At 44.5% G+C, this 23,544-nt stretch overlaps 1 protein-coding gene and 1 non-coding gene across 3 annotated transcripts in view; both read right to left on the bottom strand.

Annotated features, from left to right (window-relative positions):
* Positions 1–19,356, bottom strand: part of SAMM50 (SAMM50 sorting and assembly machinery component) — a 47,694-nt gene extending 28,338 nt beyond the window's left edge. For both annotated transcript variants that reach the window (XM_063075116.1, XM_063075117.1), the window contains exons 1-9: positions 19,173–19,356; positions 15,046–15,156; positions 13,917–14,018; positions 10,876–10,963; positions 6,375–6,481; positions 5,593–5,723; positions 5,269–5,356; positions 3,225–3,353; positions 2,511–2,582 (exon numbers count right to left, since the gene is read on the bottom strand). In XM_063075116.1, the coding sequence (XP_062931186.1) occupies positions 2,511–2,582; positions 3,225–3,353; positions 5,269–5,356; positions 5,593–5,723; positions 6,375–6,481; positions 10,876–10,963; positions 13,917–14,018; positions 15,046–15,156; positions 19,173–19,193 (849 nt within the window). In that variant the 5' untranslated portion in view covers positions 19,194–19,356. The remainder of the gene's footprint in view (positions 1–2,510; positions 2,583–3,224; positions 3,354–5,268; positions 5,357–5,592; positions 5,724–6,374; positions 6,482–10,875; positions 10,964–13,916; positions 14,019–15,045; positions 15,157–19,172) is intronic.
* Positions 14,150–14,289, bottom strand: LOC134361400 (small nucleolar RNA SNORA7). Its single transcript, XR_010021426.1, has one exon. It is a non-coding gene; the product is annotated as a small nucleolar RNA SNORA7 (small nucleolar RNA).
* Positions 19,357–23,544: the final 4,188 nt, after the last annotated feature.

Below are 23,544 nucleotides of genomic sequence, written 5' to 3' on the forward strand. Positions count from 1 at the left end.
CAACAACAAAACAGCTGAAGAAGAAATCAAAAGAGTAACCCCAATCACAATAGCTACCAAAAAAAATGAAGTACCTAGGAGTTAATTTAACCAAGGTGAAAAACCTCTACAATGAAAACTACAAAACATTGTTGAAAAAAACTGAAGAGGACACAAATAAATGGAAAGATAACCCATGTTCATGGGTTGGAAGAATTAATATCATCAAAACGTCCATATTAGGGCTGGCTGGTTAGCTCAATTGGGAGAACATGGTGCTGTTAACACCAAAGTCAAGGGTTCAGATCCCCATACCAACCAGCCACCAAAAATAAAGTCCATATTACCCAAAGCAATCTACACATTCAATGCACTCTCTATCAAAATACCAATGATATTCTTCACAGAAATAGAAAAAACAATCTTAAGATTTGTATGGATCCACAAAAGACCCTGTATAGCTAAAGCAACCTTGGACAAAAAGAACAAAGTTGGAGGCATCACGTTTCCTGACTTCAAAATATGCAATAAAGCTATAATAACCAAAAAAAGCATGGTACTGGCATAAAAATAGACAAACAAACCAAGGGAACAGAATAGAGAGCCCAGAAAAAAAAACATGCACTAAGGGCCAACTGATTTTTGACAAAGGTGCCAAGAATATATGGAGGGGAAAGGACAGCCTCTTCGATAACTGGTGCTGGGAAAAGTGGATATCCATATGCAGAAGATTGAAACTAGACCTCTATCTCTAACCATACACAAAATCACCTCAAAATGGATTAAGGACCTAAATTTAAGATCCCAAACTATGAAATTACTAGAAGAAAACATATGGGAAACATTACATGAAATGGGAGTGGGCAGTGCTTTTTTGAACAAGACCACAAGACACAGGTTACTAAAGCAAGAATACACAAATGGTACTACATCCAACTAAAAGGATTCTGCATAGCAAGGGACACTATCAACAAAGTAAAGAGAAACCTACAGATTGGGAGAAAGTGTTTGCAAACTACACATCTTGGGCTTATATCCAGAACATATAAGAAACTCAAACAATTCAAGAGCCAAAAAAAAAAACCCAATTAAAATATGAACAAAAACCTGAATAGACTTTTTCAAAAGATGACATACAAATGGCCAAAAGGCACATGAAAAAATGCTCAAAATCACTAATCATCACAGAAATACAAATTAAAACCACAATTATATCTTCTCACCCCAGTTAGAATGGCTGTTATCAACAAGACAGAAAACAACAAATGCTGAAGAGAATGCAGAGAAAAGGGCGCCCTCCTACACTGCTGGTGAAAATGAAAATTGCTACAGCCATTATGGAAAACAGTTCGGAGGTTCCGCAGAGAACTCAAGATAGATCTCCCTTATGACCCAGCTATCCCACTACTGGCATATGCCCAAAAGGAACGCGATCAATATATCAAAAAGACACCTGCACTCCCATGTTCATCAAAACACTACTCACAATAGCCAAGAGAGGGAATCAACCAGAATGCCCATCAACAGATGAATGGATAAAAAAGCTGTGGTATATACACACAATGGAATACTATTCAGCTATAAAAAGAAATGATATCCTATCATTTGCAGCAACATGGATGGAACTGGAAACCATCATGTTAAGTGAAGTAAATCAGTCCCAGAAGGACAAATACCACATGGTCTCACTCATATGTGAAATCTAAAAAAAAAAAAAAAAAAGTGGTTCTCACGGAAGTAGAGAGTAGAATAATGGTTACCAGAGGCTGGGAGGGGAGAGGGGTGGAGGAGAGGAGAAGGGGTAAACTGAGAGGTTACTATGCCATCTACCCTAAGTGAATCACTGTGCAGTATATGCATGAACTGAAACAACACAGTTTATCCCACAAAGATAAATATAAATAAAATTGGGAAAAAGAAAAGGAAAAAAAGAGTCACAATACCAGAGGTGAATCCTCATTACAGTAGAGGTGAACTAAAGGATACTTTCATTGGCTTAAAAAAAAAAGAGAAGGAAAGGGAAGGACAAACTAAAAGCATGCTTCCAGAACCACTTGAGGGGCACATTTCTTTAAGGCGATGAAGACTATTCCTCCACAGGCACCAGGCAAAGAGCGCCAGCATCTCTCACTGCCATCCCCTGCCTGGCCCCAGCAGGTGTAGGAGTTATGGTCTCTGTCTTCAGGTGTTCCTTCACGGGTAACTAAGGAAACCCTACACACGGAATCACAACTCCCCTCCTGGCCTGTTATGTGTCACCATCAAAGATGCCACTGGGCTCTGTGAAGGCACAAGAATGAAGTGCAGGGAGCAGGACACAATTCCAGGGACAGGAGCCCTGAGCACAGAGCTGACAATCCTTGCAAGCAATTCTAGAGTGATGTTTACAATTAAAGGGAAAAGTTTAGTATTAAAAATGTTGATGCTCTGTGTGACTCCCCATGCTCCTAGGGTCACCCAGCCTGCCGAGACTATCTACTGTCAAAAGCTTGGCTCCCCTCCACCCTAGGGTTTAGGTGAAAGAACAGTACCTGGTTAACTTTCAGCAAAGCACCTCTTCTTGGTAAGATGGAAGAATTCCGAGAGTCAATGACCATGGCATGCTGAAAGAAATTTGTTTAGGAGTTTTTCACTTCAAATAGTTCTATAAAATAACAACAAATGCTAATTGAGCACTCACTATATGCTAGGCCTGTGCTAACAAGCACTTTACAATGATCAAATGCTTCATCTTTATAAAAACCGTAGGAGGAAGGTAGAATTATACCTGGCTTATATGAAGGTACTTCAAAAAGTTCATGCAAAAATAGAATTGAAAGATAACATGGATCTTTCCACAAACTTTTTGAAGTACGCTCGCATAAGAGGATGCTGAGGCACGGGCGGTGCGTGAGAGTGAGGCATTGTGGTTCACATGAATAAACAACCCCCTTTGTCCCATGGCATTTATGACCCTGGGTCATTCTCTCAAGGAACTCGCCACCCTGGCCTAAGTCAACTCAGCCAGCTTCCTAATTATTTTTGAAAGCTGGAATTCCATGGTCAGTTCTTAAACACACCTTTACCCATTACTGCTTATGTGATTTAGAAAAAATAACACAAGGCAGTGTACCATGACTCACAGAAAGCCAAGAGCCACTGTTTCAGCCACCCGATCTCTGTGACACTTCTCAATCAGCCCGGATGGTGGCAAAGACAGCTGGCCGATCAACAAACTTATTTACTTCAACAAAAAAAGTCCTTACCGAAAGAGATGACTTAAGTGAATGTCCGCTTTCTTTTCGAACAGCGAACGACGCAGTCCTGGAGAGGCAGCCCAGCTCTCGCCACACGCCTTCCCACTTGAGCGTGTGGCTGGTCTTCCACAGGGGAAACTGCAAACGCACACGTGGGAGTGAGTGGCTTTCTGCACCACACACACTCGAGGAAGTGGCCACAATCATGTTTTGGAATGAAACATCACTAAATAATTAACTATTTAAATACCTAAGATAAATTTTTTTAAATGATGAGAGGGAGGGAGAAAGGGCAGAAGGGGAGAAGGAGAGAGGAGGAACAGGGAATGCCGTGAAGTGAGGCCAGGGATACACTGTTCCAGGCAGTAGGACTGTACTCCAGGTGAGGGGACAGGGCCAACGGTCTGAAGGCCGCAGGTAAGTCTGTAATCAACAGGTGCCATCTCTTCCATCTCTTTTTAAAGAATAAGATGCCTAAGACAATTTGACACCTCCCACTCTCAGTCCACCTAACCCCTTGCCTGTAGCCAGTCCCGGACCCAGATAACTCACATCAGCCCCCAGAGAAAAACAGGAGACAAAGTCTCATGAGCTAAGAGTATCCTTCCCACAGCCAGAAGCCTGAACCAAGTATCTCTGGGGTCCAGGCAAGAGGGACCTGCCTCTCAGCCTGACACTCTTTCCCTGAAGCCAGGACAGCCTGTCTTAGATTTCTAACTCAGAGAAATGCCCATGTTCTTTCTGAACAGTGAGCAATGTTGTTTGGTGGCTTTCAGAAGTATGAAGGTAATTTAACTCTTACAAAGAAGTCAGGTCACCCCATGGTCCCACTGAGCATTCTCTGTAGCCCTCAGGCAAGAGAACTCAAGGCCATTAGGGGTGGGTGGGGCACCATCAAAGGCCCAGAACACCCACCCCATCCGCTTTCAGAGTGAGAACCTGGGGGCACTCACCTCAGCACGATTACTTATGAAGCCCCCACAAGGCACCATGCCAGGCGCTGGGGAACCAGGGGATGGTACAGGAGGGGCTTCCTTGTTCACCTGCCATTTCTGCACTTAGGGCCACCTCAGACTCAGGCACCTTCCCAAATTCCTGCAGGAGGGGCAGCGCTTCCTAAATCATCTCTTCATCCCTTATAAGGCAGCTCTTAACAAGAAAGACCCTCTTATTCAGAGGAGACACACCTTATGTCTTTGAATTCACTGTCAGGTGGACAGGTGGGGCCAGACAGGACGATCTTATCAGGGCAGCGAGCCCCTACTGAATGTGGGCCCTGAAGACTAAGCCCAAGTACACTCCAGTCCTCTCCTTTAAAAGCTCCACTCATTCTCAACTTCAGGGCTGCCGGCTGCAAAGCCCTTCCCCTCCCATTTTCCTCTTCCCCTGCACCTGTACCTACCCCACAGCCTAGTGTACACTTTAGTGTCTTTCATCTCTGCTACTCCATGTGGACAAACAAGGCGTTCCTACTCTCCTACGAATGTACTCTATAAAAAAGGCTTAGAAAAAAGAGATAAAGGGGGACACTGGGGAGAAGGATGGGAGGAAGCTCCTAAGTGTCTGACCACTGCTGGCCACAGTCTGCAACTTGAGAGCTACTGGAGAGAACAGCGTCTGCCCCAGGACATCCCCTCCACATCCCCACCATAGCGCACACAAGGGCTGTATGAGAGCAGAAAGGGGTCTGAGGGCTACTCCCTTCCAGACGAGGAAAGGCTGCCACCTGGAGAAAAAGCAGAAATGCAAATGCTCGCAATGCTCAAGTCTATGTCCTGAACCTGCAGCCCACCTGGTCTACCTCCATGTGCTGAGTTTTCACAACTTTGGCCCACGAGGATCAGAGCATGAGGAGCTAATGCACCTCAGGTGCCTGAGATGTGCCAAGCACTCTGCTGGGAGCATTATCTGCTTATTCATCTCCACGGCAGCCCCATGAGACCCGCAAAGGGTTTGGCCTCCCCTTGCCTCTCTCTGGCTGTCTCTGGGAATTAATGAAAGGGCACTTTGCTTTCACCCGAGTCGACAAAGACAATGACCAGACGCTACTTACGCTATACTCGGCTGACATTCCTCTGTCTGTCTCCCGCAGTGAGCTCCAAGGAAACTGTCCAGTAACTTTATATAAGTTTACAGAGAAACTAGGAGACAACAGGATAGAGCTTTAAAAGCTGAAACAGTGATTAGAACTTGTACACATTTAAATCAACAGATTTAAAACTACACTTGGGGGATTCATCTTCAGGAGGAAATCTATATCGTGTTGTCACACTACAGAAGTGGCAGCTGATTCTGTCAAGTTTCTTTTCACAAACAAACCATCTATTTTAACTTTTAAACCAGGCCACTGTACAAAATGATCTATTTGGCTTCCTACTTTCTTTCGAAGTTTCCGGGCTGTGGTTTGAAGAAGGACAAGCCATACGAAGTTTCTTTTGTTCCATAGGAAAACTGAAAAGTCACCTTTTCTGCACGTCCTAGAAGATTAGGGAGTTTGAGGCCAAGGACCTAGGAGGGAAAAACATAGCAGTGGTTTAAACGGAAGGAATGACAACCTTCAATAAAGACTATGCTAGCTGTGGGGCTTTTGTAAAAACAGAAGAAAAATGTAGACTAAAGATCTGGCCTGTCACTGGCCATTGTTTTCACTCTTTAAAACCTGCTTTTGGGGGCCGGCCCATGGCTCATTCGGGAGAGTGTGGTGCTGATGACACCACGGCCATGGGTTCGGATGGCCGGATCACTCACTTGGGAGAGCGTGGTGCTGACAACACCAAGTCAAGGGTTAAGATCCCCTTACCGGTCATCTTATAAGAAAATAATAAATAAAATAAAATAAAATAAAACCTGTCTTTGCCAGTGCACACATCCTATGTGCAAACCTGGTGAACACAAGGGACAAGCTGTGAACCTGAACAAGACTGTTGATATGAACATTCCCCAAATCATTCCTAATGACTGATGTTAATATTGTTATCAAACAACTCATAACACATTATAATCAATTCTAGGGAGATTAAAGAGAAACCACCAATAACAACAGATTAAGGTACATGAAATGAAAAAGAGTTTTGAAGCTATTATCAATTTTAGATTGCGTATTTTAAAAGTTCATAATTCAAAGTTCCAGTACGAAAAAGAAAAAATGCTGCAGCATACCATACTGCCTTCGTTGTTCCCAACCATGGTGTTATAGCTGCCTGTTAACCTCCTTAGTTCAGTGACTTCAAAGGTGACATCTAACCCGTTTGGTAATGCATCATCACCTAAGTAAATTAAACACATTAAACAATGAGACAGTTAGAAATGTCATTTTATTTGGGGTTCCTTTGCCAAAAAAGACAAAAAGAAATCTGAAAGTTCATTTTATTTTACAATCTCCTTAGGAAAATGTACCATCTTTAAGAACACTCCCACACAAAAGCAAAATACACTTCTACACCAAAAAACCTGTTTCTAGTTCCTGTGGTAGAATATATCAAAAAACAGTCAACCTTTGCTACAGCAGATAAATATAAGCAGCATTATTTGCTTACACAAACAATATTTGCTAAAGGAATCTGTTCTCCTACTAGGGAGGTCCTTAAAAATATTTGGAGCCTCAATTCAACTGACATTAAGCCATGGAGTACACGCGGCAATAGGGATTTTAGTAAAGCTGGAAGAGATACAATAAACACGACATTGTTTATCAAACTATCAAATGTAAGAGGTACTGTGGTCCTCAGTCCAGCCAGGGTGTGATCAGTGCAGCTGCCTCATGACCCCTTGGCTCTGTGCCTTTTTCGAGGCGGACTGCGCTCTGCAGGGGCCCGGGGGCTCTCACAGCAAGGAAGGACAACTCCGTGCACTGCACAGAGCAGAGAAGCTCAAACCTGGCTGGATGTCTAGATGCATCTGGGCAGCTGTCAAAACTTACTGATGCCCAGGCACTGGCTCCCACATACTGAGGTTCAGCAGGTGTAGAACAGAGCCCTGGCACCATTTCTTTTTTTTTTTTTTTTTTTTTTTGGTTTTTGTTTGTTTTGTTTTGGCTGCTGGCTGGTACAGGGACGACCTTGGTGTTATCAGCACCACATGCTAACCAAGTAAGCTAACTGGCCAGCACTCCCCACCCTTTTTTAAATTAACGAGACTTTATTTTTTAGAGCAGTTTTAGGTGTACAGAAAGATAAAGCAGAGAGCACAGTTCTCAAAAAACCCCTCCCCATCCCCGATGCACATTTCCTCCTCCTACTACTCCTCACATTTGTGCGGTACATTTGCTACAACTGATAAGCCAACACTTACATTATTATTAAGTCAAGGCCACAGTTTTTATTAGAGTTCACTCTTGGTATTGTCCATTCCATGGGTCTTGACAAATGTATAATGACATGTGTACACCACTGCAGTATAATACAGAATTAGTTTCACTGCCCTAAACCATTCTAAGCTCCTAGTTAATACAGCCAGAGTAGAGAACCACTGTAAGAGGTGAGCCAGCTGACCATGTACAAGGTCATGTGTATACTAGGGAGAGAAAAGAGCTGAACCAAATGCCACCAACAAAACTCGCCACCGAGAAGAGCATCCCTGGGTAATGGATCAGGGCTGGGGCCCTAGAATTGTATCACTCACTTGTCTGACTTTGGACAAGATACTTAAACCTCTGAGCTCTGATTTCATTAGCTGAAAAATATTTAAAGATCCAGCAATCCCACTACTGGGTATACACCCAAAAGAAATGAAATCAAGTATGTCAAGAGATAGCTGTACTCCCATGTTTACTGCAGCACTAGTCACAATAGCCAAGACATGGAATCAACCTAAGTGTCCATCAGCAGAAGAATGGATCAAGTAAATGTGGTACATATACACAATGGAATACTATTCAGCCTTAAAAAAGAATGAAATCCTGTCTGCCACTTGCAACAACATGGAAGAACTGGAGGATATTATGTTAAGTGAAATAAGCCAGACATAGAAAGACAAATACTGCACGATCTCACTCATACATGAAATCTCATGGAAGTAGAGAGAACAGTGGTTACCAGAGGAGGGGGTAGGGTAAGGCAAGGGAGAAGTTGGTCATCAGGTACAAAGTTACAGTTCCATAGGAGGATGAAGTTCTACTGTTCTACTGAACAGTAGTGTGTCTATAATTAGCAATAATGTATTGTATATTTCAAAATAGCTAGAAAATTGTGAATGTTCTCACCACAAAGAAACAATAAATGTTTGTGTTGACGTATGTCAATTACCCTGATTTGATCATTACACTATATTACACGTATTGAAACATCACATTGTACCCAAGAAATAGTACAATTATGTGTCAATTAAAAATAAAATAAAACTTAAAAAAATATAATACCAACACTTCACCAGTTTTTGTGAGGATTTGATGGGATTGTGCATATAAACACTTGCTGCTACACAGGTACTGCTCAGTCATGCACCACATAACGCTTTGGTCAACGATGGACCACATATATGACGGTGGTCCCATAAGATTATAATGGCTATACCATATAGCCTACGTGTGCAGAAGGCTAGACCATCTAGGTTTGTGTAAACACACTCTATGATGTTCACACAATGATAAAATTGCCTAACAACACATTTCTCAGAAGGTATCTCGTCCTGACTATGTTATTATTACTCTGAAGGTTACAGAAAGGTTGTCTCCTCAAATCTCTTCCCTTTTACCACTCCTGTGGTTCCCAAACTTCAACATGCATCAGAATCTCCTGCAGGGCTCACTATGACACAGATCACTGCCCCCACCCCTGAAGTTTCTGCTTCAGTCAAATATGCATTTCTAACAAGTTCCCAGGTGAGAGCAGTACTGCTGTTCCCAGACCACACTTTGAGTGGTCTGACCAGTTAGCTCACTTGGGAGAGCACGGTGCTGGTGACAAGAAGGTCATGGGTTTGACCCCCATACCAGCCAGCCCCCCCCTCCAAAAAGCAGACCTCAGATCACACTTTGAGAACCACTGTTCTAATCATAACTGAATCCTCCATTTTTTAGCTGAGTGCTTGGCCACTCAGACTTTATTTCCCAGCCTCCCTTGCACATAGGTGTGGCCATGTGACTAAGTCCTGGCCAATGGCATGAAAGGTAAGTGCTGTGTACAACACCTGGGACAGGTCCTTAAAGGGTGAGGCCCATCCTTTCATACTACCCAATGCTGGAATGAGGGCATGGTGCTCAGCCATCAGAGGGATCAGGGGATCCTAGGTATGATGAAGAGACAAGGGCAACATGGGAAAACCACAACAGCTGAAGTGACCTCAAGGAGCAGAACCACCCAAAAGCCCTTGACAGTCTCCCAAACGTGTGAAGAAGACTTCTCTTTTGTCTGAGCCACTGTTAATTTGGGGTCTCTTGTTAGTTTTGGCTGAAACTATATTCCAAATAATAAAAATGCCCTTAGATCATACTAGCACTTTATATTTTTGCAAGCATTTTCATATATTGTCTTATTTATGCCTTCTCAAAATTATCCCCCATTCAATTCGAAAGAGTTTACTTGTTCACTGATTCAGTCTAAATATTTACTGTCAATGGAAGTCTGCTGAATTCAGAATAAAATCCAAAGTCTACCATGACATATTAGGTCCTCATAATGTGGTCTCCTGATTACTTTTGTACCTTTTCTCTCATCACTCTTATTCCCCAAAATCTGCATTCTGGCTCTACCAAATACTTGCAGTCCACCCAATGAACCATCCCTTCTCTGGCCACTGGGCCTGTTAAATGCTATCCTTCAACCTAGAACATTCTTCATCCCTCACCTCACTACCCCCTTCTCCCCAGACTAACTCATATACATCTTTTGGGCCCAGCTTATAGATCACCCCTTCTAGGAAATTCTAAGTTTCCCTCTTTAGACCCCTTACAGCAAAACCTGTCACCTAAGCTATCATCATGTTTGTCCCTGAGCCCTGCCCCACTTGACCAAAAGCTCCTGAAGGGGGACACTGTGTCTTGCATGCTGCAGCACCTCTCCCTGGTACCTGCGTAGGGCCTGACTCCTAGCAGGTGCCCATGAGTAAAAGAATGAATGTTGATCAAACTGACAGACTTGCCCAATATCACAAAGCAAACAAGAAAATGAGCTAAAACTAAAACAGAAATCTAGTTCCCTCCTCTTTTTTTTTTTTTTTTTAAAGATGACCAGTAAGGGGATCTTAACCCTTGACTTGGTGTTGTCAGCACCACGCTCACCCAGTGAGCTAACTGGCCATCCCTATACGAGATCCAAACCCGTGGCCTTGGTGTTATCAGCACCACACTCTACTGAGTGAGCCACGGGCCGGTCCTTTCCTCCTCTTTTTAAAGCACACGTTTAGACGGGTTCTGCCAAGAGTGCTTTCAGATAGCTGCTGGGCTGGGACATGCTGAATGAAGCCTATCTCCTTCCTTTGCAATCATTCTCAGAACCCTGGTGTAGTCCAGGGGTTTAGATGACAATATTTTCCAAGTGCACCATTCCTCCCTCAGCCTGATGTAAAAATCCAGTTCTTCCTGAGACTGTTAACTATCACGACCTATCTGCTTGATAAACCTTTAGGTACTATGTATATCTGGCCACACGAATAGCCTTTCTGTGATCCTGGAGGATGGATGGTGGAAAGAGAATCATAAAGATAACTACATCACAATATGTACCTTGACATGTATCAATCAAAACATCCACATGTCTAAAAATTCCTAGACGAAGCAATTTTTCACGGGCTTCATGAGATTTCCGCATTACCTGTAAAAAGGGGAAAAAAACAAAGAGAATGTATTCTTCTAAGATACAGAAACAAATGGTGGCTACATGGCCAGGCTAGTGGTTTACCATTCGGCACTAAGTAGCTGATCACTGAGAAGAGAGCACTACCAAAACCAGCCATGAGAGAATGGAAAAAGCACTATGGGCAACCAAACAATCCATTCAGAAATGTAAAACCAAGCCTAGAGCATAAAGAGCTTGCACAACATAATCCCTTCTGTATAAACAAGAAAATTAAGATACACGCACACACAATACACAGCCTAGCATGTTATCCCAGAAGGAATCATAATCAAGTGTGAATAGTGATTACGTTTGGTGAAGGGGAGACGTCTGTGCATGTGTGCGCGCATGTGTGCACGCGTGCCTTTTTATGTTGTTTCAACTTTCTAACCATTTCTAACCACTGTTCACTTTTTTCCCTCTCTTCAACGTCAACAGCAATCCTTTCCTTTTTTTTTTTTTTTTTGTTTTTGTTTTTGTAGCTGGCCTGTACGGGGATCTGAACCCTTGACCTTGGTGTTACCAGCACCATGCGCTAACCGAGTAAGCTAACCAGCCAGCCCAATAGCAGTCTTTTCTGATGCCAGGAGTCCATTCTTCTTAGAAGGACAAGTAGAAGAGTAAGGCAGAAAAGGTGCTCAGGAAGCAGAGTAGGAAAGGACCTTGTGTCACTACCAAAGTTTAGATGTCATCCTGCAGGTAAAAGGGAATTACTTCAGAATTTTCAGCAGAGGAGAGACAGGATCAAATTTCCTTATAAGAAAGAGCTGATCAGGCGGATGAATATGGAGTTTTGCTCAGAAGGAGAGAAGACTGGAAATGAGAAGCATGAGGGGCTCCTGCAGCAGCTCCAGCAGCAGGGATGGAGGCTGGTCCAGCACGGGCCGTGGTGCTGGAGGGGAGGACGTACTCTAGATGGTTCACGGGCAGGAGCTGGAAGACACTGTCACTAATGGAGTACCGGAGAAAGAGGAGGCTGTGAAAATTTTCAGCTCTGGGCTTAGCTGAAAAGGTTAGGTTGGTGCCATTGGAGAGGTCAGGAATAGAGATGGAAGGACAGGCAGGGCAGGGGGTGGAAAGAAACAATGACTTCAGATTTTAGCCACATGGAGTTGGAGATTATCTATGGAATTCCACAAGGAAATGTTTAGTAGGCAGTTGCTTATTCAGGGCTAGAGCTCAACAAAGAGGAACTGGCTAGAAACAGAGCTTGGGGAGCCCTCCACATTTAGGCTGTACTTGAAACCAGGGATGTGGATGAGATCTCCAGAAGAGTGATTCTTGCAGAAAAGCAACCTTTAAGAATGGTCACAGGGGGAAAAAGCTGACAATGGAGACTAAAAATGAATGTGATGAGAGACGGAAAGCAACCCAGGAGAATGGGATTCAGAGAAACCCAGGGAAGAGAAAATGTGAAGAGGAGGTAGAGAAACATTCAAAAGGTAAGTAACAAAGCACTGAAAATATATTCCACATAAGTGACAACGTGATCATTTCTGTAATATACCAAGAGCTCTTATAAATTAACAAAAGCCCAACAATGCAATGGAAAGCAGAAAACACCAATAGGTAATTCACAAATGGCTAATAAGCAGTATAAAACACTTGATCTCATTCATAACTAAATAAGTGCAAATTAAAACAATGAGAGAGTATTTTTCTCCTGACAGGATGGCAAGAATTAAAAAATGTGAGAACACCCAATTTTGGGGAGCAGACCCTCTCATACACTGCTGCAGGAGTGTGGAATGGTGGGTTTCTTTGGAGAGCAATATGGCAACATCTGTTCCTATGATAAAGCACATACCCTTTGACCTAGTTAACCCACTTCTAGGAATTTATTCTGTGGATATACTGTCATATTTACGCAAAGATACATGAAGACATTGAACACATCATTGTTTGTAAGAGCAAAACACTCAATTAATTTAAATGTCCATCAAAAGGGAAACGCTTACAATAAATGACAGGAAGTCCACACAGTGAGGTACCATGCAGCCAACAGATCAGTATGTGCTCATGTGAAAAGATCTCCATAATTTATGATGTCAAAAAAGAAAGTTGCAGAATAAAAACATGGAAAATTAAAGTTTTTGTTTAAAGGATATATGTGTTTACACATGTGCACAACATATCTGGAAGGATGCAGAAGAAACTGTTAGCCGTGTTACCACTGGAAAGTGGACTGGAGTTGGCCAGGGGAGGGAAATGTGTATATTCCATTTCAATACCCTTTTGTACCATCTGATTTTTTATACTTTTTTTACTTTAATCTTTTAAAACCATAAACTTTTTATTTTAAGCGGGAATGGTCCACAGTGCCAAATACTGCTGAAAGGTCAAGGGCAATGAGTACTGAAAGGGGCCAGCTGGATCCGGCCACAAGGAAGTTGCTGGTGACTTCTGCTTGTTCAGTGTAGCCCCAAAGACAGAAGGAACCCACAGAGGGGAGGGGAAAGAGGGTGCAGCCCAGGAAAGAGACTGCTCCACAGACAGAGCAAGACCCTGAGGAGATGGGGAGTGGGTAACAGACAAGTGCCCCCCCATAGGGTCAGCGAGGGCCCCAAAGGAGAGAACGCAGCAGAATGCTCAGCATGGTGCCTGGGAAGGGGACAAATACATCAGCTCCCATTACGATGCTGGAGGAGTTATGAAGAACACAGGATGGACTGGCCTTGGACAAGAAGACAGACACTTCTTCCTCCAGGATAAGAGAGACAGGAAGTGAGGCAAGTGCAATTACATGTCAGATTGTGGGAGGCACCCAGGAACCAGGGGGGTTCAGCTTCCAGGAACCAGCGCTCCTCTGGGGTAGGAAACAGGTCTACACCAGGCTCGGGGTGGGGTGCTTAGTAGGTTGAGGAGATGGGAAGAGTTACAGGTTTTCAGAAGGGACTGGAAAAGAATGCCAAATAGAGATCACACTTACTTCAATGAGGTTTTTAGCCTTAAAAACATCTCCAATTTCACAAATGATGATATCATCTTTAGTCCTTCCAAGTCCATCAAAATGAACATGTTGAACAACCACCTAAACGTGACAAAGGGACACTGATTATTTTTTATGACACAAGGCAAGGGATTAGTTATCAAGACTAAAGACGAATATACAAAATTAATTTCAAGGTTTTTTTCAAGTTTAATAGCCCGCACTTTTTTCTACGCTGTTGTAGACTGTCTTCCAATCACCAGCTACTGAGCAAGCTGAGAATGGAATGGGCACCTCTGCCAGGCTTGCTTTCCCTCCCATTTCTGAAGCTGGTAGAATACTGGCCACTCTCCAGATGCAATCCCAGGAGGCCCCACGCTTCTTACTTCAGGACTTTATTCTTACTTTGCACACCTTTTCAAAAAACTTGTCACTTGGAAAAAAACACAAAAAACAGTAACTTGAACTTTCCCTTTGCTAAGTCCATACTTCCAGCCAGACGACCCAGGACCACATCAGCCCTAAACCCAAGCAGGCCACAGAGGCCACTTCTGTCATTCCCAACACACTCCCTGAGCACTGACCTGCGGACGAATGCTGACTTAATAACTGTGTGCATCTTGCTAAAGATCTTGCATAAATTTCAGCACAGCATGATAAAGAGCCCCTCCCCTACCAGTCTCCTCAAAGGAAAGTAAACTCTTCAAGAGCTGAAAAACTATATTCAAATTTCGAAGGCAAACAAGTTTATGAAGTTTCATTTGAGACCCAGGGTCTTTTTTCCAGGAGTACAGAAGTATAAACTTAAACATAGTTTAAGATTGTCCTTGAAATACTTTTGGTTTTACTAATAACATAAATACAAAAATGTGTTTGCCTAAACTTCCCACATAAATACTTGCCAAGGAAAAACTGCTTCTCTAAACTAGAAACTACTATTCTACAAGTCACCAGTCTTTCTGGTCGTAGTTGGTTACAAACTTTTCTTTGACAAAGACACTGAGACAGGTTAATTCATTTATATCTCCCTAGCGGTTTATGGAAGTGAATGTTTCTAGTAACAATTATATCAAGACCTTCAATAGAAAACTCCGGCCAGGTGCCAAAAAAAAAAAAAAAGAAAACTCACATCTTTGTTTTCAAGAATTTCCTGTTTAGCTTCAGGTTCAACTTCAACAAATTCAGCTTCTTCTCCTAATGCTCCAAAATCAGGTCCACTTGATGGAAGAGGCTCCAAACTCTGAAAGGGAGGGAGAAGCCACAGACAAATGAACTTGTAACACTAAAAACAACAACAACAAATAAAAAGCTTTGAGTTTTGTCTTTAGGTAGTCTCCAGAAAATTCAGTACAGTTGTTCCCTGTGGTACGCAAAGGCTGGGGACAAGGATGTGGAATGGGGAATATAAAGACAGGTGGAAGCTACTGTCAATGTGCAAGTCCTTGGATTTGTGTTTAACTCATAGGTGTTCACTGTACTATTAATAAATAAAACAAAAATAAAATTATTTAACTAAAAGGGTCCTGTATGAACCCATGATGGCTGTTTCATGAACCAAGGATTATGACTTAATGTAACTCTGTATACCTGAGGCTCAGGTTTATATATCTGAAGAGGAAAAAAATAATTAAAAAATAAGATGGCTACAAAGACATCCTAACTTTTAGAATTGAAATTGCATACACTTTAGGATAGCTACGTTGACAAAGCAAATTACTAAGAAAACACTTTGTTTAGATCCTGATAAATTTTTTCATTTCAGAAAGTCTCATTCACATTAAAAGGAACTGCAGATGCTCATAAAATGGACCAGAAAGCTGTCACTTTTCACAATATGAATTGACCTTATCTCAAAACATTAAAGCATCTTCTGAATAAGCATTCCACAGGCTGTGCTTGATTTAGTATTTCTGGGACGACATAATAAATACATACAGTAACATTCACATAATATTAAATATCATATATATTTATATATATGTCATATTACATATACTTATATATATAACATATAATATATTACTAGTTCACTTCTTATTTGTTCCTATGTTTGCTTGACCATAAGTCACTGGACACTTGCTCAACCACAGGGATTCCCACGCACCCCATACAGACGGATTCAGAAGGTCTAGTGCAGCACCAGGCGATCGTTACAAATAGGCAAGTATGGGGAAAACTGTGCTAACCAATACCTGGCTATTTTCTTGCTCCACTAATTCTATATAAATAGGCACTTTCAAAGTGCGTATAAGTGTTTGACATCTGCATATGTGGAGCAATAGGGACTCTGGGGCCACTATCACCCTTTCCCTGGAATACTCAACAGTCTCTTGTCAGTATATCTTCCCCACTGTCACTGGTTCCCTGGAAAGGTAACTGACCTGGCAGTATGGTGGCCCCTTCCCCATTCCTAACCTAAGACTGTGCTGGTCCTCAAAAGTACCTATAGGGATAGAATCCAACTAAATTCCTTAGCAGAATACACAAAAAACTCCACCATACAGCCTGCGTCTGCTACTCCAGTTTCCATCTCCACCACACGCCCACCTCACATTCCAGCTTTTGCACACCTTGTCGCTATTCCAGAATAACTCTCCCTTGTGTTGCTTAAAGATCCACCTTAAATATTATCTCTCCTGTGAGCCATTCCTGGCTTTTTCAGGCAGAATTAGTCCTTCCTTCACAGGGACACCTCTTGATGTTAGAAGTCTGTGACCCTCAGTTACCCATTCTTTTTAAATTTTTATCTGCCCTAGCATAACAGATACTCAATAAATACTTGTGGAATAATGAGAAAATGAATTTTTTTTTGCTTTTTCATTTAATAAATATGTACTGAGTGCCTACTGTGTGCTGAGCACTGGGCTCACAGCAGTGAACAGGACCAAGTCCTTGTGGTTGAGGCTGAATTTTATATAAGGTGGAAAAAAAAAAGGGAAGATAATGCTGGGCAAAGAACATACAATTTCATATTATTATCCTTCCATTTTGTTGTGAAATAGTTTAAAAACTGATCATTATTGCGTTTGTCAAAAATACAAGCAAATTAACAATATGTACACGTATTCATTCTTCTTAACCTAAATGCTTAGCAATATGCTTTGTCTGGGCACAAAGTTTATATTCCATTATGCTAAAAAATTCCATTACAGTTCCTAAAATCTCAAAGTATGAAACAAGGTTTACCAAAGACCTACCACTCCCACATACATTCCTTAATCTGGAATATAGACTTTAAGTTCAAGAAATGATGTCTTTGAGATTTCACAGTTACAGCAAAGCTTCATGTCCTAAATTAACTGTTCTATTAGTAGAGTTTCATTCGATCACCAAATATTATTAAGACCCTGCTATGTGATAAGCACTATCAAGACCCTCACCATCACAGAATTTACATTCCAGTGTCTGGAAGAACAGGCAGAGGATAAGTATTTGGTAAAATAAATTAGAATAAATATTTGGACCTAGCCTCTAACCTTCAAGCAGCTCAGTCTACCTATCAGTAAACAAGTTTTTTTGAGCACCATGTTGCAGGCACTATGCAAGGCAGTGGGGACAGGAGCTGAAATAAATTTAATGAGTTATGAATGGCTTCTTTACCGTGATATATAGACTAGAATGAAGTAGAAAATATAATAATACATAATAAATATTAATGATAAATATTGTTTCACAAAACTTTTGTTTCCCAGAAGCATAAGAATACTAGGTGGCAAATGTCAAATGTTTTCTTACTGTGAGTTCTGATCAAAAACTCCAAAAAGCACTGGCTAGTGAGATGTAAGATCGAATTAGAGAACTGAAAACACTTTTTGTCAATATAATCAAAGGAGCAGCAATTTTAGCATCAAAGGAGCTCCATAAAAACACTGTTTTTTCTGTATCCCTAACACCTTTGACAGTGCCAGGCATAGTAAGCCATCAGTAAATATTAGTTGAATAAATGAATGAATGCTTACTTTTTTTTCCCCCAAGATGGGGGAAGAATGCGAGCCAAGTAAGATGCGATTCCTACTGTAACATCTAGAAACTTAGAATCTAATAGGATAAGACAAAAAGGCAAACAGAGCTAAAACAAGACAATATAAATGGCACCAGAGGAAAAATGCCAAGGAAGGTAGCAGATCCAAATGAGGGGGAGATAAAGAAGAGGTTCTACAGGAAGCGACTTGAACTGAGTACTAAAAGATGAAACACCAAGGTCAAGGGTTTGGATCCTGGTACCACCAGCCAGCCGCCAAAAAAAAAAAAAAAAAAAGATGAGACTATTCTGACAGCTAAAGATAAGTGCGGGAGTGGGCGATGGAAGGGGGAACTGAGTGGACAACACAGTCCGAAGAGCCTCAGAAGAGCAATGCTGCTTGATTCGGATGAAAGATACGTAAAGGGGAGTTCTGTTCAACTCTAGAGGCCAGGCTGAGACGTCCGTGCTAAATTCTTTTGGAAGATAAAGGGGAAGTACTGAACACTTCCGGGCAGGGCAAGTGAAACAACCCACGTTGTAGGAGAAAAGTACTGTTGTGCCCGGGACTCAGGAAGTCTGAGCTTTGTGACATTCTGAGGCTCTACCTGTGTGACCTTGGACAAATAACGCATTGACTGGCCCTCAGGTAAAATTACGATAGTGGAGAGCCGTTTGACAAGCAGTTGGTACGGGCCAAGCAAGCCCTTTCTCTGCATTATTTATTTTATTCTCCCAACAGCCTGGTGAGGGGTTACCACGTCCACTTCGGCAGGAGGACTGAGGGCACTGAGAGGCTCCGTTTTCAGACGGTAAAGCAGGAGGAGAAAAGACGACGCGTGGGTAGGTCTGCGTTAGGGACGTCAAGGGGTCCTCCGTGTCAGAAGTCCACAACGACTCCGGCAGGGGCTGAGCGGGGACAGACAGGAGGAGGTGACCGCTAGAGAGCGGAGACGCCCGAAATGACTGAAGGTAGAGAAGTCAAGTCATGGAGAAAAAGAACCTATTCACTGCGGTCGAGGACATCCCTGAAAGTCATCTAGTCCTTTCTGGGGACACTCATTGGCCTTAAGCAAGTCAGGTGCCTCCTCTGAGCAGCGGTGTCCCGCTCGGAGGTCTACGAGACTCGTGGGCCCGAGGCGACATCTTAGCTGCCTCCCCACCCGGCCCGCGCCGCCCTTGGTGTCCTCTGACCACGGGAACCCCGGGCGCAGCCACGAGAGGGTCTCCCCGCGGCGCCCGCCCGCTTCGCCCGCCCAGAGGTCACGCAGCCCGCGGGTCGCTGGGCCTCTTACCCGGGCGTGCACCGTCCCCATAGTTCCCTCTCCAGCCGCCGCCTAGCAGAGCTGCCCGGGCTCGACCAAGGGTCGGCCGGTGAGGGCAGAAGAGGAGTCTGCGGTGGCGGCGCTGCTGGTCAGTGCGACTCCCACAAGCCCCCGGACGCAGCGCATTGGGGGGGCGGCCATGATGCCCCGCCCTCTCCCCGCCTCCTGATTTACGATCCCATCGCTCATTGGTCCTTATGAGCCTGTGACCCGGATGTTCACACGGACGCCGGGAAGCCCTGTGACCTGAAAGGGCGCAAGCGCAGAGCTTCCACTGACGCCCGCGAAGCTGCTGGCGCACGGAGGGCGCGTGGAGGGCGGGTGTGCGTGAGGATCTGTTCCGAGCCAGGAGTCCCAGGTGCCTGGCAGTAAGGCCCGCTGGTGGGTGCTGCAGGGCATCGCACAGGTCTCTCTGCCATCCGTCCTGGCACCCTGGCCCCGTGGGTGCTGTGCCTGTCCCCACACGCCGGTGAAGTCCCGAGGCTCGGTCTGCGGTCCATGTCATCAGCACCTGGAGCTCAAACCGGACTGGTGCCCTGGCTCCTTCCTACCGTGGTCGCATGGACCCCGCAGTCATTGGAACCCCAAGGGCTCGGTTTCCCCGTTGTAGATGATGGTCGTATCTACTTCACAGGGTTGGATTAAAAGGGCGCATGTATGAGACGGAGTGTAGAGTTAAATAAAAGTGACAGGAGGTCATTGTTTGTACTCAGTTTCTGCACCGGACTCCAACAGACCAGACTAAACATCAAGACAGTTATTCATTCAACTGCAACCAGTTACTATGGGTGAGAGCCATCTGGATGCGGGCCAGTCACATTGGTGACAAGACAGCCATGGGCTTACTCTTGGTGGTGGCAGAAACAACTACCCCACCTCAGAAAAACACTATATAATCACTAACAGTCACACATTGTGATAAGTGCAATGAAAGAAACAAATGAGACAACAGAGAATGAGAAAAGAGTAATTTTTAGTATCATATCAAGTTATGTTACCACTCCCTCGGGACAGCAGAAACATTGCACGTCCTTTTCTTCTCCCCACTTTTTCCCTCCCAGAGACCCTGACACCCTTTTCCATTTAAATTGCAGCACCCTGGGCCTCCAGCATCTCTGGGCTAAATATTCAAAGTCCACATTCCCCTTGCCTGGAAAAAGGCAGAACCCAGTGCCTTGCAGGTCCCTGCCCTTCCTTCATTGTACCCCCAGCAGGTTGACCTGTGTGTCTGTCTTCCCAGCTACAGCATCAGCCCCAGGAAGGTGGGGACCCGGTCTGTCTGGTTCACTCACAGAACCCAGACCCTAGTGCAGTGCCTGGCACCATGCACGGATTTGGTGAATATCTGCTGAGTTACTGCTCTCCTACCCAGACCAGGGGAGATGGAGGCAATGCTCAGCTTCTACTCTGAGCAGAAGCTACCCATCCCCAAAGACAGGTGAGAGCTGGGAGGGTACCCAGGAGGGAGGACAAGAGGTGTTGAGTAATCTTCCCACTACCGGGACACCAAGCCTTCCAGGATGCCTACAAGGTTGTCCTGACTTGGTCATTGCTATATTCCTGGCACTTAGAACAGTGCCTGGCTGAGTAAATAGTCGATGCCACCATCATTATGTTGTAGAGAAATTGAAGGTGACAAATTCCTCCTTTCCACCCGTAGATTGCAACAAGTCATAGCCGAATATTTGAGAGCCTGTTGTGCGAAAGGCCCTGGGCCAGGATGGCAGAGGGCACGTGAGGAACAGTCACATGCTTTAGCCTTAAACAGATGCTGACTGTTGCAGTGTATACTTTGTAACATATTACAGGCTCTGGGCAGTCATGCAGTGCCTGTGCCTGTTTAACTTTCTTTATCCCAGTATTGCCTGAATTTATTGGGTCACAGAGATGTTTTGGTTTTTGCTTCTGTGGCTTCAATGGCCTTTGGCGGTGCTGTTCCCCAGTCCTTCTTGTGCTCCTTAAGGCAAGAGGTAGAACTGCATTTCCCCGCCCCCATCCATGCAGCTGGATTTGGTCAAAAAATCATGAGCAGGAGGGATGTGTCGCTTCTTGATGAAAACCCCACCATGGCAATCGGCGATCCTCTGTGATGGGACAGTATCAGGCTGGGACCAGGAATGAGGACTGCTTAAGACAGAGCCCAGCCAAGCCTGATGGGCATGTAGTGTGAGTGAGAAATAAACCTGGGGGGTTCTGTTAATGCAGCATAACCCAGCCTATTCTAATGGATAAAATCACCTAGTAGCATCTGCAAGGACACTCGCATTCCAGAAAACTTGGTTTACAAAGTGCTGATCTGCTCCAATTGGAAGTATAAATGCAGTTTAGTGACTGCGCTGGTTCCTTAATAAAATCAAATGTCAAGTCCCATTGCCCATGGGAGGGGAGGCTGGATCTTCCCACTGGAGTCACATTCCTATTAGTTTGGGACACCCACAGCGTGGGCTCCCCAGGGCCTTCAGCCCTTGTTTGCCCTTGTGTGGGGAGAGGGTTAGAGTATTATACCCTCCAAACTGGGAAGGAACTTTCGGACCAAAGGATGAGGCAGGCAAATTCACACAGTCTTCAAAAAGTTTTATTGAAAGGGTAACTTACATATGGGGAAAAGTTGCCTGCAGAGAAGAATCAGATGTGTACAGCAGAAGAGAGCTCTCTCTGGCTTGTAGGAAAGACTTACACAGCATAACTTCAAAGAAATAGTTAAGGAAAAAATTAATCTCCTGTGACATATGAAGCAGGGGGCTTGTGAAGCTTATGGACAGACAAGCGGACACCAGGAGTTGCAATAGTCACCTAGTCCCTGAGCCCTACGTTCCTCTTATGCTGGCCCTAAGTTACTCTGTAAGTGGTCAGTGGAACAAACGAATGAGGCTGAACAGGCACTGACATGGTGAGCGGGGCACAAGATGGTGTTAGACCTGCTCACCCTCTAACAGCCCCTCCCCAGGGGTGAGCACCTGAGGTGAGGGGCTTGTCCCCGTCACTTTATCTCCCCGGCACCTGACGTCTGAGGAGTGGAGGTGAGTGCGTGGGAGGCATTCCACAAGGCTGAGGCCCGCGTGGAAAGCAGGGTGACCCGAGGAAGAGGCTGTGGGACAGCAGGGGAAGGCTGGAGCCTCTGCAGGAAGGTGGCTGCTGGGTCTGGCCGGGGGTGTGTTGGTCAGATCGGCCCCACAGCAGCAAGGAGGGCAGATGGACCCAAGGCTGAGAACGGGCCACGGGTCTCCAGCAGGAAGCTGTTGCAACAGCCCAGCTAGAAAGTGCAGGGCTTGATCAGGACAGCAGCAGGCCAGGGATGAGGGCCAGATTCCAGAGACATTAAGTGGAGGCAGGTTTGGGGCCAGCCGGAGTGGGGTGGGGGACCTCCCTGAGTCCCCAGTTCCTGGCTCGGGTGGCTTGGGGGTTGACAGAACTGAGGCGCTCTGTGCTGGGGGGTTGATGCTGAGGTGCTGCTGAAGGCTGCCCAGTGGGTAGCACCAGAGACTGGGTGTCCTCGGAGTGGGAGAGGCCTCCCAGAAGCAGCTGTGCACACGCAGCAGAGCAGCCACAGCTGAGCCTCGGGGACGAGCCTGGCGCCCAGGACAGAGACAGAGCAGCGTGAAAGTCTGGGGTCCCACGGGAAGGAGGGAGATTCTGAGAGGGTCTGGTCCACACAGACCAGGAACAAGCACGTGGTCCCTGGCAGCGTGGAGGCCACCTGGCCTGGCAGGGCCATCAGGGAACGTGACCGTAAACCCACGGAAGGGGGACAGTTTTAAAGAAGCTTGGCTGTGAGAGAAGGAAAGCACACCACACTCCTTGGTGAGGATGTAGAGACAAGGGAAAGCATTTTAAAAATCACATTTATTTGGAGCTATTTTTCTGATGCTGAAAGTATTTCATGTTCACAATAGAAATCTGGAAAACACATATAAGCACAACAAATAAAATGCAGTTATGAATAACAGCGTAATGATAACGACTAGGAACACTTTGGTATATACTGTTTCAGTTTTATTTCTATATATCCACACATATACATATATATGCCCACATTTTATTTTTCAGCAAAATTGGGCTCGTACTCTGTACCATGTTGTGCCATCTGTTTACCAAATAAAAACTGGTGCTCCCTAACATTAAATGTACTATACATTGATCATTCTTGAATGCAGTATTCCAAGCCCAAATGTAGCATAAATTAAAGGGAAGGCTTTATTTGACGAGGTGGGAGGAACTCAATGTTTTCATATGCTGATGAGAAACTTCAGAGTCATCACAGAAGAGGAGAGGCCCGGGGTGGGCGGGAGTGTCTTCTGGGATCCAGCAGAGAAGGCAGGATAGGGCAGTGCTTAAGGCACAG

The sequence above is a fragment of the Cynocephalus volans genome, chromosome 12 (genome assembly GCF_027409185.1).
Source record: "Cynocephalus volans isolate mCynVol1 chromosome 12, mCynVol1.pri, whole genome shotgun sequence".
In the NCBI taxonomy this organism is placed as follows: Eukaryota; Metazoa; Chordata; class Mammalia; order Dermoptera; family Cynocephalidae; genus Cynocephalus; species Cynocephalus volans.